At 49.6% G+C, this 17,957-nt stretch overlaps 1 protein-coding gene across 1 annotated transcript in view; it reads left to right on the plus strand.

Annotated features, from left to right (window-relative positions):
- Positions 1-683: 683 nt before the first annotated feature.
- LOC141096692 (polyadenylate-binding protein-interacting protein 1-like) overlaps positions 684-17,957 on the plus strand; it is a 28,602-nt gene continuing 11,328 nt past the window's right edge. Inside the window, exon 1 of the mRNA XM_073583413.1 lies at positions 684-1,054. Coding sequence (XP_073439514.1) covers positions 820-1,054 — 235 coding nt within the window. The 5' untranslated portion in view covers positions 684-819. The remainder of the gene's footprint in view (positions 1,055-17,957) is intronic.

The following is a 17,957-nucleotide window of genomic DNA, read 5'->3' on the forward strand; positions in this document are numbered from 1 at the left end:
TGTAAAAAAAAGAATAAAAAATAAAAAATCGGGGTATATTTACCTTCCGATGTCCCGCGCTGCATTCCCGGCCTCAGCATTCCCAGTAATGCCTTGCGGCAAGGCCCTGTAATGACGTAGTCTCGCAAGATCGCTATAGCAACGTGACTACGTCATCACAGGTCTCGCAAGGCATTACTGGGAATGCTGAGGCCCGGGAAGGCAGCGCGGGACGCCGGAAGGTAAATATACCCCGATTTTTTTTTTTTTTTTTTTAGCATTTTAACATTCGATCTTTTACTATTGATGCCGCATAGGCAGCCTCAATAGTAAAAACCTGGTCACACTTGTCAAACACTATGACGAGTGTGACCAACCTGTCAATCACTTTCCAAGCGATGCTTCAAATCGCTTGGAAAGTGCTTGAATATCGCACGCGAAAATCGCGGCAAAATCGCGCGATTTCTGGGAAGGAGTCCGGTTTTTGGTGTGCGTTTTACCACGCACCGTGGGCACATAGCCTCATGCAGAATCCCATAGGATGCGAAAACGCTTAAAAAACGCAACGTGCACTCTGTGTAGCAGAACATGACTCTGGAACGTTGCGGGCTTCGTTCCGTTCTAGGCGCGCTGCAGTCCTCCGGACGCTAAGTGGCGCTGTTTGTGACCGCTCGTGTGCTACAGTGTGCAATACCAGTGCAGTGAGACCTCCGTCCTTCAGATGTCGCTGTCCGCGCACTATCCTGTTGTTGACGAAGGGGCGGAGCGGGGTTTTGTGATCGGGCCCGGAGAGGGCTGCTCGACTACCGAGCTCCGTACCGGAACAGTGTGTGCACCGCTATGTGGGACGGCTTTGATAGAGCCCCTGGTGGAGGTAGAGGCAGAGGTCGTGGCTCGGGGACAGGCAGAGGACGCGGGCGAGAAGGGGACGCTCCATCAGGCATCCGGAGCCAGAATAACGGAGAGGAATCCGGGAACATCACCTCAGCGCAGAGGCCGGGAGGACTCCAGCAACAAGAGCCCCTGAGGCCGCCGCTCAGCAGCCCTCCAGTGGGGAGCAACATCATCACCACAGGTACCGGACCGCTGCCCTGCCCTGTACACGGGACTACTGCGCCCACCATCCACCCCCAGTATCACACGGGACTACTGCGCCCACCATCCACCCCCCGTATCACACGGGACTACTGCGCCCACCATCCATCCCCAGTATCACACGGGACTACTGCGCCCACCATCCATCCCCAGTATCACACGGGACCGCTGCCCTGCCCTGTACACGGGACTACTGCGCCCACCATCCACCCCCAGTATCACACGGGACTACTGCGCCCACCATCCACACCCAGTATCACACGGGACTACTGCGCCCACCATCCACCCCCAATATCACACGGGACTACTGTGCCCACCATCCACCCACAGTATCACACGGGACTACTGCGCCCACCATCCACCCCTAATATCACACGGGACTACTGCGCCCACCATCCACCCTCAATATCACACGGGACCGCTGCCCTGCCCTGTACACGGGACTACTGCGCCCATCATCCACCCCCAATATCACACGGGACCGCTGCCCTTTACACGGGACTACTGCGCCCACCATCCATCTCCAATATCACACGGGACCCCTGCCCTGTACACAGGACTCCTTCGCCCACTATCCACCCCCAATATCACACGGGACCGCTGCCCTGCCCTGTACACGGGACTACTGCGCCCACCATCCACCCCCAGTATCGCACGGGACTACTGCGCCCACCATCCACCCCCAGTATCACACGGGACTACTGCGCCCACCATCCACCCCCAGTATCACACGGGACTACTGCGCCCACCATCCACCCCCAATATCACACGGGACTACTGCGCCCACCATCCACCCCCAATATCACACGGGACCGCTGCCCTGCACACGGGACTACTGCGCCCACCATCCACCCTCAATATCACACGGGACCGCTGCCCTGCCCTGTACACGGGACTACTGCGCCCACCATCCACTCCCAGTATCACACGGGACTACTGCGTCCACCATCCACCCCCAATATCACACGGGACCGCTGCCCTGCCCTGTACACGGGACTACTGCGCCCACCATCCACTCCCAGTATCACACGGGACTACTGCGTCCACCATCCACCCCCAATATCACACGGGACCGCTGCCCTGCCCTGTACACGGGACTACTGCGCCCACCATCCACCCCCAATATCTCACGGGACCCCTGCCCTGTACACGGGACTACTGCGCCCACCATCCACCCCCAATATCACACGGGACCGCTGCCCTGCCCTGTACACGGGACTACTGCGCCCACCATCCACCCCCAATATCACACGGGACCGCTGCCCTGCCCTGTACACGGGACTACTGCGCCCACCATCCACCCCCAATATCACACGGGACCGCTGCCCTGCACACGGGACTACTGCGCCCACCATCCACCCCCAATATCACACGGGACTACTGCGCTCACCATCCACCCCCAATATCTCACGGGACCCCTGCCCTGTACACGGGACTACTGCGCCCACCATCCACCCCCAATATCACACGGGACTACTGCGCCCACCATCCACCCCCAATATCACACGGGACTACTGCGCCCACCATCCACCCCCAATATCACACGGGACCGCTGCCCTGCCCTGTACACGGGACTACTGCGCCCACCATCCACCCCCAATATCACACGGGACCGCTGCCCTGCCCTGTACACGGGACTACTGCGCCCACCATCCACCCCCAATATCACACGGGACCGCTGCCCTGCCCTGTACACGGGACTACTGCCCCCACCATCCACCCCCAATATCACACAGGACCACTGCCCTGCCATGTACACTGTACTACGCCCCCATCATCCACCCCCAACATCAGAGGACCACTGCCCTACCATGTACACTGGACTACTATCCTCATCATCCACCCCCAGCGTCACAGAGGAGCACAGCCCTGCCATGTACACTGGACTACTGCCCCCATCATTCATCCACAATATCACACAGGACCACTGCTATGTACACGGGGCTACTTCCCCCATCATCCACCCCCAATATCACACAAGCCCGCTGCCCTGCCATGTACATGGCACTACTGCCACCATCATCCACCCCCCCAATATCACACAGGACCGCAGGCATGTACACGAGACTACTGCCACCATCATCCAACCCCCTCAATATCACACAGGACCGCTGCCACGTACACGGGAGTACTGCCCTCACCATCCACCTCACAAATGTCATACAGGACTGCTGCCATGTAGACTGGAATACTGCCCCCAATATCCCACAGGACCGCTGCCATGTAGACAGGACTACTGCCCCCATCATCCACCCCAGTATCCCACAGGACCGCTGCCATGTACACGGGACTACAGCCCCCATCATCAACCCCAGTATCCCACAGGACTGCTGCCCCCATCATCCACCCCCAATATCACACAGGACCGCTGCCTTGTACATGGGAGTACTGTCCCCATCATCCATCCCCAATATTATACAGGACCGCTGCCCTGCCATGTACATGGGCCTGCCACCACCATCATCCATCACCAATATCACACGGGTCCGCTACCCATGCCATGTACACGGGAGTAATACTACTGTTATCCCTCTGTTCCAATGTCACTCAGAGTACTACTACCCCTGCCCATCCCTTCCTAGTATCAGACCTAGACCATACCACAGATTGCTGTCAGGGAATGGAAGGTGACTGTGTGTCTGAGGCTGGTGGGAGGTCATTATGTGTATAGTAGTCCGGTGTACTTCTTATGGGGCTTTCACAGTGCAGGCACCGAGAGTTATAGAGGGGAAAAGCAGAGCGTGAAGATTTTATTTTGTTAGGGTTGTACATGCTCAGTAGTGAGCCAGTGGTGCGCTTTATGTACATGCTCAGTAGTGAGCCAGTGCTGCACTGTATGTACATGCTCAGTAGTGAGGCAGTGCTGCACTTTATGTACATGCTCAGTAATGAGGCAGTGCTACACTTTATGTACATGCTCAGTAGTGAGGCAGTGCTACACTTTATGTACATGCTCAGTAGTGAGGCAGTGCTACACTTTATGTACATGCTCAGTAGTGAGCCAGTGCTGCACTGTATGTACATGCTCAGTAGTGAGGCAGTGCTGCACTTTATGTACATGCTCAGTAATGAGGCAGTGCTACACTTTATGTACATGCTCAGTAGTGAGGCAGTGCTACACTTTATGTACATGCTCAGTAGTGAGGCAGTGCTACACTTTATGTACATGCTCAGTAGTGAGACAGTGCTACACTTTATGTACATGCTCAGTAGTGAGCCAGTGCTGCACTGTATGTACATGCTCAGTAGTGAGCCAGTGCTGCACTGTATGTACATGCTCAGTAGTGAGCCAGTGCTGCGCTTTATGTACATGCTCAGTAGTGAGCCAGTGCTGCACTGTATGTACATGCTCAGTAGTGAGCCAGTGCTGCGCTTTATGTACATGCTCAGTAGTGAGCCAGTGCTGCACTTTATATACATGCTCAGTAGTGAGCCAGTGCTGCACTGTATGTACATGCTCAGTAGTGAGGCAGTGCTGCACTGTATGTACATGCTCAGTAGTGAGCCAGTGCTGCGCTTTATGTACATGCTCAGTAGTGAGCCAGTGCTGCGCTTTATGTACATGCTCAGTAGTGAGCCAGTGCTGCACTTTATATACATGCTCAGTAGTGAGCCAGTGCTGCACTTTATGTACATGCTCAGTAGTGAGCCAGTGCTGCACTGTATGTACATGCTCAGTAGTGAGCCAGTGCTGCACTGTATGTACATGCTCAGTAGTGAGCCAGTGCTGCACTGTATGTACATGCTCAGTAGTGAGCCAGTGCTGCACTGTATGTACATGCTCAGTAGTGAGCCAGTGCTGCACTGTATGTACATGCTCAGTAGTGAGCCAGTGCTGCACTGTATGTACATGCTCAGTAGTGAGCCAGTGCTGCTCTTTATGTACATGCTCAGTAGTGAGCCAGTGCTGCACTGTATGTACATGCTCAGTAGTGAGCCAGTGCTGCACTGTATGTACATGCTCAGTAGTGAGCCAGTGCTGCGCTTTAGGTACATGCTCAGTAGTGAGCCAGTGCTGCGCTTTAGGTACATGCTCAGTAGTGAGCCAGTGCTGCGCTTTAGGTACATGCTCAGTAGTGAGCCAGTGCTGCGCTTTAGGTACATGCTCAGTAGTGAGCCAGTGCTGCGCTTTAGGTACATGCTCAGTAGTGAGGCAGTGCTGCGCTTTAGGTACATGCTCAGTAGTGAGGCAGTGCTGCGCTTTAGGTACATGCTCAGTAGTGAGGCAGTGCTGCGCTTTAGGTACATGCTCAGTAGTGAGCCAGTGCTGCGCTTTATGTACATGCTCAGTAGTGAGGCAGTGCTGTGGAGTCAGATGATTGGCTCACCGACTCCACTACCCTGACTAATCATACTGACCCGAAGAATAAAACTGCCTTATCAATTTTACAACGCACGGAACTGGCTAAAAAAAACAAAACAATTCCTGAATTGTTGGTTTTTGTTCATTCTGCCTCCTAAAAATCTGAATAGAAAGAATAAAAAGCAAACAAAAAATGTCATGTGATCGACAATGGCACCAATAAAACGTCAACTCGTCTTACAAAAAACAAGCTGTCACATGACTATCGTCTGAAATATGGAAAAATTATAGCTCTCAAAATAAGAGGATGCAAAAGCTTTTTTTCTTTTTCCGTATTAAAAGCGTCTTTTAGTGTGTGCCAGCAGCCAAACATAAAAACCTGATATAAATCTGGTATTGCTGTAATCGCACCGACCCAATGAATAAAGTCATCTAATAACTTAAACTACATGAGGAATGGTGTAAAAAATAAATAAAACCAATTGTTCATCTGCTGTTGATTTTTTTTTTTTTTTTTTTTCCATTCTGCCTCCCAAAGATCGCAGCAAGGCTCGGCTCGGCTCATATTTGTCCTGCACTCTGCGCTGAGCGCTTACACAGGGGTTTCCATGTAAATCTCTGAAATAACGTGATTCAGACGGAACCTCCCGCAGAAGAATCTGTAATTAGGCAGGTGGAGGAACCAGGGCTGTGGAGTCGGTAAGCCAAACCTGCGACTCCGACTCCTCAATTTCCCTTACACCGACTCCGACTCCACGACTCCGACTCCCACACATATTGCTTATATTTAAGTGAAAAATGTATTGTAGTACAATGTGAACCTCAGACATTTAATCATTTTTATGATCCAATAATCAAGATATTTAGATAGAACAGAATATATATTGGTGTACTACCCGGTTTTCATTCTTTTTGGTACAGATACGATATGGATAGACAGATATGGATAAATGGATATATAGAGCAGATTTCTAATCTGCTTTTGCTATTGAAAACATTATCTATGAGCTCAAAAACCTTTCAGGTGATGCAGTTTTTTTAAAAAGATGATCAGCTTTTGCAGCTCAAAAACGTATCCTCAAAAAACAAAGGAAAAACGCTGTGTGTGAATGTAGCCTTAGATCAGGAATATAACAGCCATTTATAGGACATTTCATAACTTTCACAAACTCCTATGAAAAAATATTCAGCACATCCTGCATTGAATTACTGTACCCAATTTATTATATATTTTAGGAGTCGGTCCATTTTATACCGACTCCGACTCCACAGCCCTGGGAGGAACTGTGGACGCCGTCTGACTTGTGATCCGGCAATGTCTACCTTTTTAGGCGAGCATAAAATGCGGTCTGACCGTTTTATATATTTCTGAAAAGTACACCGCTGAACGGAGGCCAGACGGAATCTAGGGTAACTCTGCTGCCTCATTATAGTCAATGGATCCATCTGGGGTTTCATCTGTCGCGTCACTCGATTTAAATGGAAACACCTGATGTAAGTGCTTAGTGTAGAGCACAGGATAAATGTGATTCCAAATGTTACATAAAATGTCCCCAATATAAGCTTCAACTCAGTCCACAAAAAAAACAAGTCCCCACTCGGGTCCATCATCTGTTAACAGAAATACACTCACTGGCCACTTTATTAGGTACACCATGCTAGTAACGGGTTGGACCCCCTTTTGCCTTCAGAACTGCCTCAATTCTTCGTGGCAGAGATTCAACAAGTTGCTGGAAGCATTCCTCAGAGATTTTGGACCATATTGACATGATGGCATCACACAGTTGGCGCAGATTTGTCGGCTGCACATCCCTGATGCGAATCTCCCGTTCCACCACATCCCAAAGATGCTCTATTGGATTGAGATCTGGTGACTGAGGAGGCCATTTGAGTACAGTAAACTCATTGTCATGTTCAAGAAACCAATCTGAGATGATTCGAGCTTTATGACATGGCGCATTATCCTGCTGAAAGTAGCCATCAGATGTTGGGTACATTGTGGTCATAAAGGGATGGACATGGTCAGCAACAATACTCAGGTAGGCTGTGGCGTTGCAACGATGCTCAATTGGTACCAAGGGGCCCAAAGAGTGCCCAGAAAAAATTCCCCACACCATGACACCACCACCACCAGCCTGAACCGTTGATACAAGGCAGGATGGATCCATGCTTTCATGTTGTTTACGCCAAATTCTGACCCTACCATCCGAATGTCGCAGCAGAAATCGAGACTCATCAGACCAGGCAACGTTTTTCCAATCTTCTACTGTCCAATTTCGATGAGCTTGTGCAAATTGTAGCCTCAGTTTCCTGTTCTTAGCTGAGAGGAGTGGTACCCAGTGTGGTCTTCTGCTGCTGTAGCCCATCTGCCTCAAAGTTCGACGCACTGTGCGTTCAGAGATGCTCTTCTGCCTACCTTGGTTGTAACGGGTGGCAATTTGAGTCACTGTTGCCTTTCTATCAGCTCGAACCAGTATGCCCATTCTCCTCTGACCTCTGGCATCAACATGGCATTTCCGGCCACAGAACTGCCGCTCACTGGATTTTTTTTCTTTTTTGGACCATTCTCTGTAAACCCTAGAGATGGTTGTGCGTGAAAATCCCAGTAGATCAGCAGTTTCTGAAATACTCAGACCAGCCCTTCTGGCACCAACAATCATGCCACGTTCAAAGGCACTCAAATCACCTTTCTTCCCCATACTGATGCTCGGTTTGAACTGCAGGAGATTGTCTTGACCATGTCTACATGCCTAAATGCACTGAGTTGCCGCCATGTGATTGGCTGATTAGAAATTAAGTCTTAACACACAGTTGGACAGGTGTACCTAATAAAGTGGCCAGTGAGTGTATAAGGGGCTTCCACGTTACTGGTAGCACAATGGCTCTGGAAAAGTGAAATGGCTCCTCGGCCCCCAAAGGAAATTCAGCAAATTCTGCACTTCCAAAACCAAATTCCTTTCCCTTCTGAGCCCCACAGTGTACCTAAACCACAGTTAGATTCCACATGTTTGGCATTTCTTTAGCGATGACAAGCCACCTAATTTGAGTGCATGTCTCCAGAAGCATGAGCTGGGCATAATGTACTGGTCACTACAATGGAAGATTTGCAATTTTCACTCAGCAACATCCACTGCTGCCTGGCTCCCCTGCCCTTTTATGCATGGCTCCCCTGCCCTTTTATGCATGGCTCCCCTGCCCTTTTATGCATGGCTCCCCTGCCCTTTTATGCATGGCTCCCCTGCCCTTTTATGCATGGCTCCCCTGTCCTTGTATGCATGGCTCCCCTGTCCTTGTATGCATGGCTCCCCTGTCCTTGTATGCATGGCTCCCCTGTCCTTGTATGCATGGCTCCCCTGTCCTTGTATGCATGGCTCCCCTGTCCTTGTATGCATGGCTCCCCTGTCCTTGTATGCATGGCTCCCCTGTCCTTGTATGCATGGCTCCCCTGTCCTTGTATGCATGGCTCCCCTGTCCTTGTATGCATGGCTCCCCTGTCCTTGTATGCATGGCTCCCCTGTCCTTGTATGCATGGCTCCCCTGTCCTTGTATGCATGGCTCCCCTGTCCTTGTATGCATGGCTCCCCTGTCCTTGTATGCATGGCTCCCCCGTCCTTGTATGCATGGCTCCCCCGTCCTTGTATGCATGGCTCCCCCGTCCTTGTATGCATGGCTCCCCCGTCCTTGTATGCATGGCTCCCCCGTCCTTGTATGCATGGCTCCCCCGTCCTTGTATGCATGGCTCCCCCGTCCTTGTATGCATGGCTCCCCCGTCCTTGTATGCATGGCTCCTTATCCCCTATCCTTACGTTTTTTTTTGGTCGCCGCGACATTGCATTAAAATGCAATAACGGGCGATCAAAAGAACGTATCTGCATAAAAGTGGTAGCATTAAAAACATCAGCTCAGCACGCAAAAAATAAGCCCTCACCCAACCCGAGATCATGAAAAATAGAGACACTACAGGACTCGGAAAATTGCACTTTTTTTTTTTTTTTTTAATAAAGCAAAATTTGGAATTTTTTTCACCACTTAGATGAAAGAGAACCCAGACATGTTTGGTGTCTATGAACTCGTAATGACCTGGAGAATCATAATGGCAGGTCAGTTTTAGCATTTAGTGAACCTAGCAAAAAAGCCAAACAAAAAACTATTGTGGAATTGCACTTTCTGCAATTTCACCGCCCTTTGACTTTTTTCCTGATTTCCAGTATACGATATGGTAAAATCAATGAAGACGTTCAATAGTACAACTTGTTCCGCAAAAAATCAAGCCCTCACCAGCCATATTGACCAAAAAATAAGGGGTTAAAAATGCAAAATGTGGGGCTAAATGAGCATTTTTATTGGGAAAAAAAATAAATGGCCATTTGTCTTTCCACGTTGCTTTAATTCCAGGGCGGTACCTAAAGGGTTAATAAACTTCTTGAATATGATTTTGAGCACCTTGAGCAATTTTAAAAGAACATTTTTTTTTTTAGGTCCCACCTCACTTAAAGGGAATCTGTAATGCTGTAGATAAGCCCCCGATGTAACCTGAAAGATAAGAAAAACACGTTATATCATACTTACCGAGGTGGGCGGTCCGGTCCGATGGGTGTTGCGGTCCGGTCCGACGCCTCCCTTCTTCATGCGATGACGTCTTCTTCTCCCGTCCTCAAATGGCGCAGGCACATTGCTCTGCCCTGTTGAGGGCAGAGCAGAATTCTGCAGTGCGCAGGCGCCAGACCTCTCCCGTCGTGTGTGCTGCTGTCACTAGGAGGTTGACACTATGCATGAAAAAAATGTTAACTCCGCCTCCGACCGGCTGTAGGACAATCAGTTTTGCTTAGTGTCAGCAGGATGTGGGCAGAGGTGTCTCGCAGACCCATGCCTACCTCAATGTGTGTTGTTCCTTTTCAGGTAACCATGGAGGGATACAGAGTAGATATGCTACATCTGTATTCCCACACCGGGATTATGAGTACGGCGTGTAGTGCCACCCCGTATCCTCATGAATCCCGCGGGCAGGACCCTATCCCCTAACACAGGACTCATGTTCAGGTGGCAGCTCCTGGTCCTGACCTTCGTCTCCCATCACTCACCCACCAGAGCCTGATGATCGAGAGAGACGCCCTGCAGAAAAAGCTTGGGACAGCAATCTTTTCATGCAGGTAAACCGACCCCTGTTACGGGGTGAACTGGAGGTAAGAGGCTGCAGCGTTGGCCTCTCTGGCTGAATGTGACCGTTGTAATCAGCACTCGGGCTTGCAGCCCATGGCTCTATACTTAGTTTAAGAGCCAACACTTACTTTCAAGCACGCTGTGTAGCACGGTTCCAGCCTCTTCCCTTGGCAGCGTTATGGCCCTGGGCTCCAGCAGGAGCCCAGCACGGCCAACGCCAGATTCCGGCTCCCGGCAGGCTCCCCCCCCCCTTTCTTTTCCTGTACCAGCGCCATCTTGGTGCTCCAGGAGGCCAGAGCAGGGCCCCGCCCACCACTTCCGGGCGGGGATTTCATAAGGCCTCCAGGCAGCGGGGCAGGGCTGTTCACCTCGCTCTCTCTCATCAGCTTTCGGGCGGCAGCTGCGGCGGGGACACAGGTCGTGGGTATGTGAGTACTGCACTACAGGTTGCTCCCTCTCTCCGCTCTCTACCCCCAACGGTCGGCACCAGGTAAAACCTGTCAGTATGCCCAAGGGAGAGCAGTCCCGCTCCTCCTCTGCTTCAGTGACCTTGGTCAAATATTTTGTACATACCAAATGCAATGTCAGGCTTCCTTCAGGTCAGTCCTCGCCACTCTGCTCAGATTGAAGCAGACCTACGGTGTCACCCACGCTAGAGAGCAGGTGCAGCCCCCCGCTTTGCTGGTCAGAGCTCCCACATTACCCCTGGAGCAGGAGGAAGCCTCCTTGCCTCCTGCCCAGGGGCCATCCATCGCCACGGGAGACAGCTAGTGTCCAGGATGGGCCTCTTCCTTATCTAAGTCCGTGGCCGACCTTACCAAGGTATCACAGACCTTGGTAACGGTGCTTAGCAGATTGCCACTTCAGACTCCAGTGGACACAGGAACACCAAAGGAGCCTCCTTTTGGGCCTTCTAGAGGCTGTAAAAGGTTTAGACAGGACCACCAACCCAGGTCCCCTTCTCACTCCATCTCACCGCCAGAATTCCTCTGGCCGTCTGCCTCCTCCCGGTCCTCATCCCCGGAATCAGGCGAGGCATTATCAGAGACACACTCAGAGGAGGGTTCTGAGTACGGGCCAGAACAGTCCCAGGTCAAGAATATGGTTCAGGGCCTCATTGCCGCAGTCAATGAGACTTTTAACATTGGGAACACCACATCAAAACCTAATGATCAGGTTTTTTCATTTAAGTGTCATAAGTCCCCCTCTAGGGTCTTCGCCTCCCACAAGGATTTTGAGGAAGTGTTGGCCAGGGAAAGGGATAACCAAGCCAAGCAGTTTCAGAGATGGAATCGTTTTGGGATTCTATATCCCTTCCCTCCAGATCTCACCGCCAACTGGACCGCCTCCCCTTCGGTGGACCCACCAGTGTCCAGACTCGCTACCAATACAGTCCTCCCACTCGCCAGTGGGGCAGCCCTAAAAGATCCCTATGATAGAATCCCTGGCAAAATCCACCTTTGAGGCTCCAGCCGCTACATTGTGTCCAGCCTTCTCCTCAGCCTGGGTAGTTAAGTCTGTTACAGAATGGGCCAAACAGCTTAGACAGGGCATATTGGCCGGGGCACCACCAGCGGAACTGGCGGAGTTCGCAGATCAAATCTCTCATACCGGGAGGTATATGGTATCAGCAGCCCTGGATGCTGCGTCTTGCGCAGCTCAAGCATCCAGTAACATGGTTGCCGTCCGGCAGACGGTCTGGCTAAAGGCTTGGCAGGCTGATTTGTCCTCAAAGAAATCACTGACCAATCTGCCGTTTCAGGGCATCTGGCTCTTTGGGTCAATGTTAGATGAAATCATTAAGGATGCAACGGGGGGTACAAGCTCCCTTCTCCATCAGGCCAAACCTTGTCGATATATTTTCAAATATAGGGCTCAGCCCTTTTGCCATACCCCAGCAACAGGCACTTATGCTCAGGGCCCGCAGAGGTCGCAAGCACCGAGAGATAGGAAGGTATCATTTCGGGCCACCCCGTCATGGCATTGCCGCAGTTCCAACACCAGAGCTACCAGGTCCGGGCCGGACAGAGCCACTTCAGCCTGACGCCAGCAGGGAGTCCAACTCTCTTCCCAGTACCTGTCCCAGACTAGGAGGCCACCTTCTCCTCTTCAGAGATGTCTGGCAGAATTCAGTAGAGGATATCTGGGTAAAGGAGGCAGTATCAACAGGATGCATGGTAGACTTCAACGCGCTTCCGCGATATCGCTTCTTTCTATCGCAGCCACCAAAAGACATTGCTATGGCTCTAGGTTTTTTTGCGGCAATCGACACTCTCCTCAACTCAGGAGTAAACGTCGCCATTCCCGAGCAGGAATGTTTTACTGGCTTTTACTCAAACCTGTTTGTGATACCAAAAAAGGATGGCTCAGTTCGTCCCATACTAGACCTCACAAGGCTAAACAGATGGGTCCGCTTACGCCATTTCAGGATGGAATCGATTCGGTCGGTAATTATGTCTATGGAGGATCAGGAATTCCTATGTTCCATAGATATCCGGGACGCCTACCTACATGTCCCCATTTTTCAGGGACATCAGAGGTTTCTGCGTTTTGCTGTCCAAAAGCAGCATTTCCAGTTTGTGGCCCTGCCATTTGGGCTGGCAACAGCCCCCAGAATTTTTACAAATATTATGGCAGCGATGGTAGCTATATTAAGGGTCAGAGGCATAATATTGGTACCATATCTCGACGATATTCTCGTCAAGGCACCCTCCTTCGCTCAGGCCCAGGAAAATCTAGCGGTAGTTTTAAACACGCTCTCCAGGTTTGGTTGCATCATAAACAGGGAGAAATCCCACCTAACGCCAACACAACGCCTAGAATTCTTAGGAATGGTAATCGACACCCGCCGCTCAAGGGTCTTTCTCCCAGAAAGAAAGTGGATTATCCTCCAGCAGGGAATTCGCTCTATTGAAATTCTGGCTTCTATCCTTTCGCGCTGCCATGAGAGTCTTGGGAAGAATGGTGGCAGCTTCAGAGGCGATACCCTTTGCCCTGTTTCGTTTCCGGATACTGCAGAGGAACATCCTCCTTCAGTGGGACAGGTCCATCTCTTCGATGGATCGCCTCTTCCTCCCCTCCATTCAGATCAGGGAGTTCCTCAAGTGGTGGCTAACCTCCCCCCTTGTTCATCTGGGACAGCCTTTTCCCCCTGTCCACTGGCAGGTAGTAACTACAGATGCCAGTCTCCTGGGCTGGGGTGCGGTATTCCGCCACCTGACTGTCCAGGGACGATGGCCGAGGCAAGAATCCTCACTATCAATCAACATTCTAGAACTGAGGGCGGTCTTTCTAGCACTTCTACATTGGGAAAGATACCTCAACAACCAGCCAGTCCGGATTCAAACGGACAACGCCACGGCGGTGGCATACATCAATCACCAAGGGTGAACCAGAAGTCCCTGGGCACTGGCCAAGGTATCCAGAATCTTCAACTGGGCAGAAACCGCAATTTTGGCAGTTTACATTCCCGGCACAGACAACACGGCCGCCGACTTCCTCAGTCGGGATGGGCTCGCGGCAGGGGAATGGTCCTTACACCAGGAAGTGTTCCGTCAGATATGCCAGCTATGGGGGACTCCAGATGTGGACCTCCTGACATCGTGACAGAACAGAAGGGTCCAACAGTTTGTCTCAAGATACCGCGATCCTCTAGCAATAGGGGTCGACGCGCTGGTCATTCCCTGGACATAGTTCAGACTCCCTTACCTGTTCCCTCCCCTTCCTCTCCTGCCCAGTCTGCTAAAGAAGATCAAGGCGGAAGGGGTGCCGGTCATATTGGTCGCCCCGTTCTGGCCCAGGAGGGCCTAGTTCGCAGAAATTATCAGTCTTTTCACAGGCACCCCCTGGAGACTCCCTGACAGACCAGATCTCCTGGCTCAGGGGCTGTTTTAACACCCGAATTCTCGGTTGCTCAATTTCACGGCATGGCCGTTGAAACCACAATGCTGAGAGCAGCGGGTTTTTCGGACCGAGTCATTAATACAGTGATCCAGGCTAGGAAGCCTTCCTCTTCCAGGGTCTATTATCGAGCCTGGAAGGCCTATTTTGGCTGGTGTGAGTCTAATCACATCACACCTATGCCCTGTTCCCTTCCATCTTCCTAGCTTTTCTCCAGGCAGAGTTAGATGGCGGTCTGGCCCTAAGTTCCTTGAAAGGTCAGGTATTTTATTATTATTATTATTATTATTATTATTATTATTATTATTATTATTATTATTATTATTATTATGCATTTATATAGCGCCATTTATTCCATGGCGCTTTACATGTGAAAAGGGGAAATATAGACAAGTATAATAAACATGTGTAAGACAAGGGACACACAAGTACATAAGGAGAGGGGACCCTGCCTGCGAGGGCTCACAGTCTACAGGGTATCTGCTCTCTCTATTCTTTTTCAAAAGAATTTGGCCTCCCGCTTACAGGTTAAGACCTTTCTGCAAGGAGTGGCACATGCGGCCCCTCCTTACAGATCTCCTTACAGATCATGGGATCTTAACTTGGTCTTGGAAGCCTTGACAGGTTCACCCTTTGAACCCCTACAGGAAGCACCCATGTCTTTGTTGTCCTGGAAGGTGGTATTTCTCGTAGCCATCACCTCTATTAGGCGGGTTTCAGAATTAGCGGCATTGTCCTGTCGTCCTCCATTCCTAATTATGCACCAGGATAAGATTGTTTTGTGGCCTCCTAACTTTCTTCCCAAGGTGGTATCGGCCTTCCACCTGAACGAGGATATAATCCTTCTGTCATTTTGTCCCGCTCCAACCCATCCTCTTGAGCTTTCTTTGAATAAGCTGGACCTGGTCAGAGCGATAAGGATCTATCTGGCCAAGACCGCTCCTGTCAGGAAGGAGGACTCGCTCTTTGTTATCCCCAATGGGGTGAGAAGAGGCCTGCCGGCTTCTAAGGCAACAATTTCCCTCTGGATCAGAATGGCAATTCTGGAAGCCTACCGGGTAAAGGACAGGGTGTCCCCTGCTGGGGTCAAGGCCCATTCAACCCGGGCGGTGGGCGCCTCCTGGCCAGTACACAACATGGTCGTCCGTGCATACCTTTTCAAGGTTCTATAAGGTCCATACCTAGGTTCTGCGGACGCTAGCCTAGGCAGAAGAATCTTGCAGGCGGCAGTGATGAGTTCTCCGACCTGAAGGAAGTTTGTCTTTTCCCACCCCAGGGACTGCTTTTGGACGTCCCACGGTGAGACGAAAGAGAAAACAGGATTTTGGTTGCTTAACGTAAAATCTGTTTCTTAGATTCTTCATTGGGGGCACAGCGCCCTCCCATGATTTTATTACGTGTAATGAATATATGATGACTTACATGATAATGTCTCCTCCTACTGCTTTTTCACTAAATGATTGTCCTACAGCCTGTCGGAGGGGTGTATACTGCGGAGTTAACATTTTTTTCATGCTTAGTGTCAGCCTCCTAGAGGCAGCAGCACGCACCCACGGTTCCTGTGTCCCCCAATGAAGACTCTGAGAAACAGATTTTACTGTAAGCAACCAAAATCTTGTTTTTTACCTGTGGATTTTTCGCATGTAATGTAAATCTATGGGGAAATGCCACACAAAACTCAGCATACCCGTAAGAAAAATCGGCATGTTGAGGATTGGAAACCAGCACCGCAGGTCCGTTTACGCAGTGGGCAGGAGTTTTCACTAAGTGCTGAGATTTTTGGGAGGCAGAACAAACAAATCAGCAGCTTCAGAAGATAGAGATATAATTTTTTTTCTTCATGATAAACACATTGCAGTGCGAGTTATCAGATAATTCATTACGTCAGTATGATTACAGTGATATATGATTTATATCTACTTTAAGTAAAAATTGTATTTATTGTGATACTTTTGCACACAGACAATTTTTTTTTTTCTTCAAGAAAACTGATCTATCGCCATATGAGAGCTGAGTTGGGGCTTTTTATTGTGAATTGAGACCACAATTTCAGTGATTCCATTCTTATTTGCATACAACTTTTTGATTGCATTGTATTCTTCAATTTTGTGTGGTGATAGGATAAAAAAAAAGCAATTTTACAGATCGGGTCGTTCCAAAAGGTGCAATAGCAATCCTGTGTACTTTTTATGAAAAAAAAGAGTATTTATTGGTGAAACATTTTTTTTTTTTTAATTATTAGTATACATACTTTGTTGGGACCTCAACTTTTATTTACTCACTGCTCTCATGCCCTGCCATACTAGTCTTGTATTGGCAGGAGGTGTTAGACCCTGTTTATGGCACGGCCTAGCAGGGCACTGTACCTGGCCGACCTGCATATTATTGTTTGACCTCGGACTGTTGGCTCTCCCTGCCATTACGTTTGGTTGCCAGTGGGGTGAGAGTTGGAGCCCCCTTTCTGTCAGAAATGTTTAAATGCTATGATTGCTGCATCTAGATGGTTAAAAAGCCATGCATCTGGCTGACACCGGCCCTAGACTATTCCATGGATTAACAGTTCTCCTGGTAAAGAAGTCTCGCCGTTGAACCTTTCACCAGGCGAAGTGAGGAGTGCCCTCTTGTCTTTTGAGGGGCTTTTACATGAATCAGTCTTTGACTATATTTTTTGTACGAGGCATTTATGTACGTGCACTACACAACACATATAAAAAAAATAAAAAAAATACTTGTGAACATTTCTTTAACTTTTACAAACGCAATAAATTACTGATTGCCAGTTTTCAACGCCGCTCCAGTCCTCTCCTCACGTGGCTTATGTTTGGACTCGCAGCATCACATCAGGGTTTGTGTATGAGCCGGATGTGTCTCTTACAGTGTGAGCATATCCAGCCTCGTTCTCACTGCCCAGACTTGCATTGTAAAAGCCTTTCCCGGCTCACACCTAGCCCCCAGTGTGTTCCCGCGAGTTGGAAAAGAATAACCACAATGTCCAAAACCTAATAAGGAGGGCACTTCACACAATCATATAGCACAAATCCCATGAAAAATAACATGGAACAAAGAAGAGATCCCAATAATATTAAAAAATCCTTTTATTCAAAATAGTTATACAATGACAAAAGCATAATGCCATATAGGGGACGCTATGAACACTCACAAAATCATCATGAGGAGAAAATACATAAACCCAGACTAGATCATGTGTAAGCCAATCACAAAACAATACATGTCAATGATCCAGATTACATTCTATAAAAGACCATGAGTAAGGTCCAAAATAGATAATATTCCAACAATATCACTCCCCAAAAGTGAGAACAGTCTCTCTGTAAACTAGAGGCATAAATACTCAGAGACCGTGTATAAATAACACCGTCACCATGTAAGGCAACCTAATCAAGAAAATGCCATAGTGCACAGAGAAAATGATGTATCGTTACCTTTATCAGAGAGTGTAATCCAGCGTCCCCTCACCCCGACGCGCGTTTCGCCGCCTACTTCTTCCGGGGGCGTCACC

Source organism: Dendrobates tinctorius, unplaced genomic scaffold (assembly GCF_039654945.1).
Source record: "Dendrobates tinctorius isolate UK_male_01 unplaced genomic scaffold, ASM3965494v1 ptg000078l, whole genome shotgun sequence".
NCBI lineage: Eukaryota > Metazoa > Chordata > Amphibia > Anura > Dendrobatidae > Dendrobates > Dendrobates tinctorius.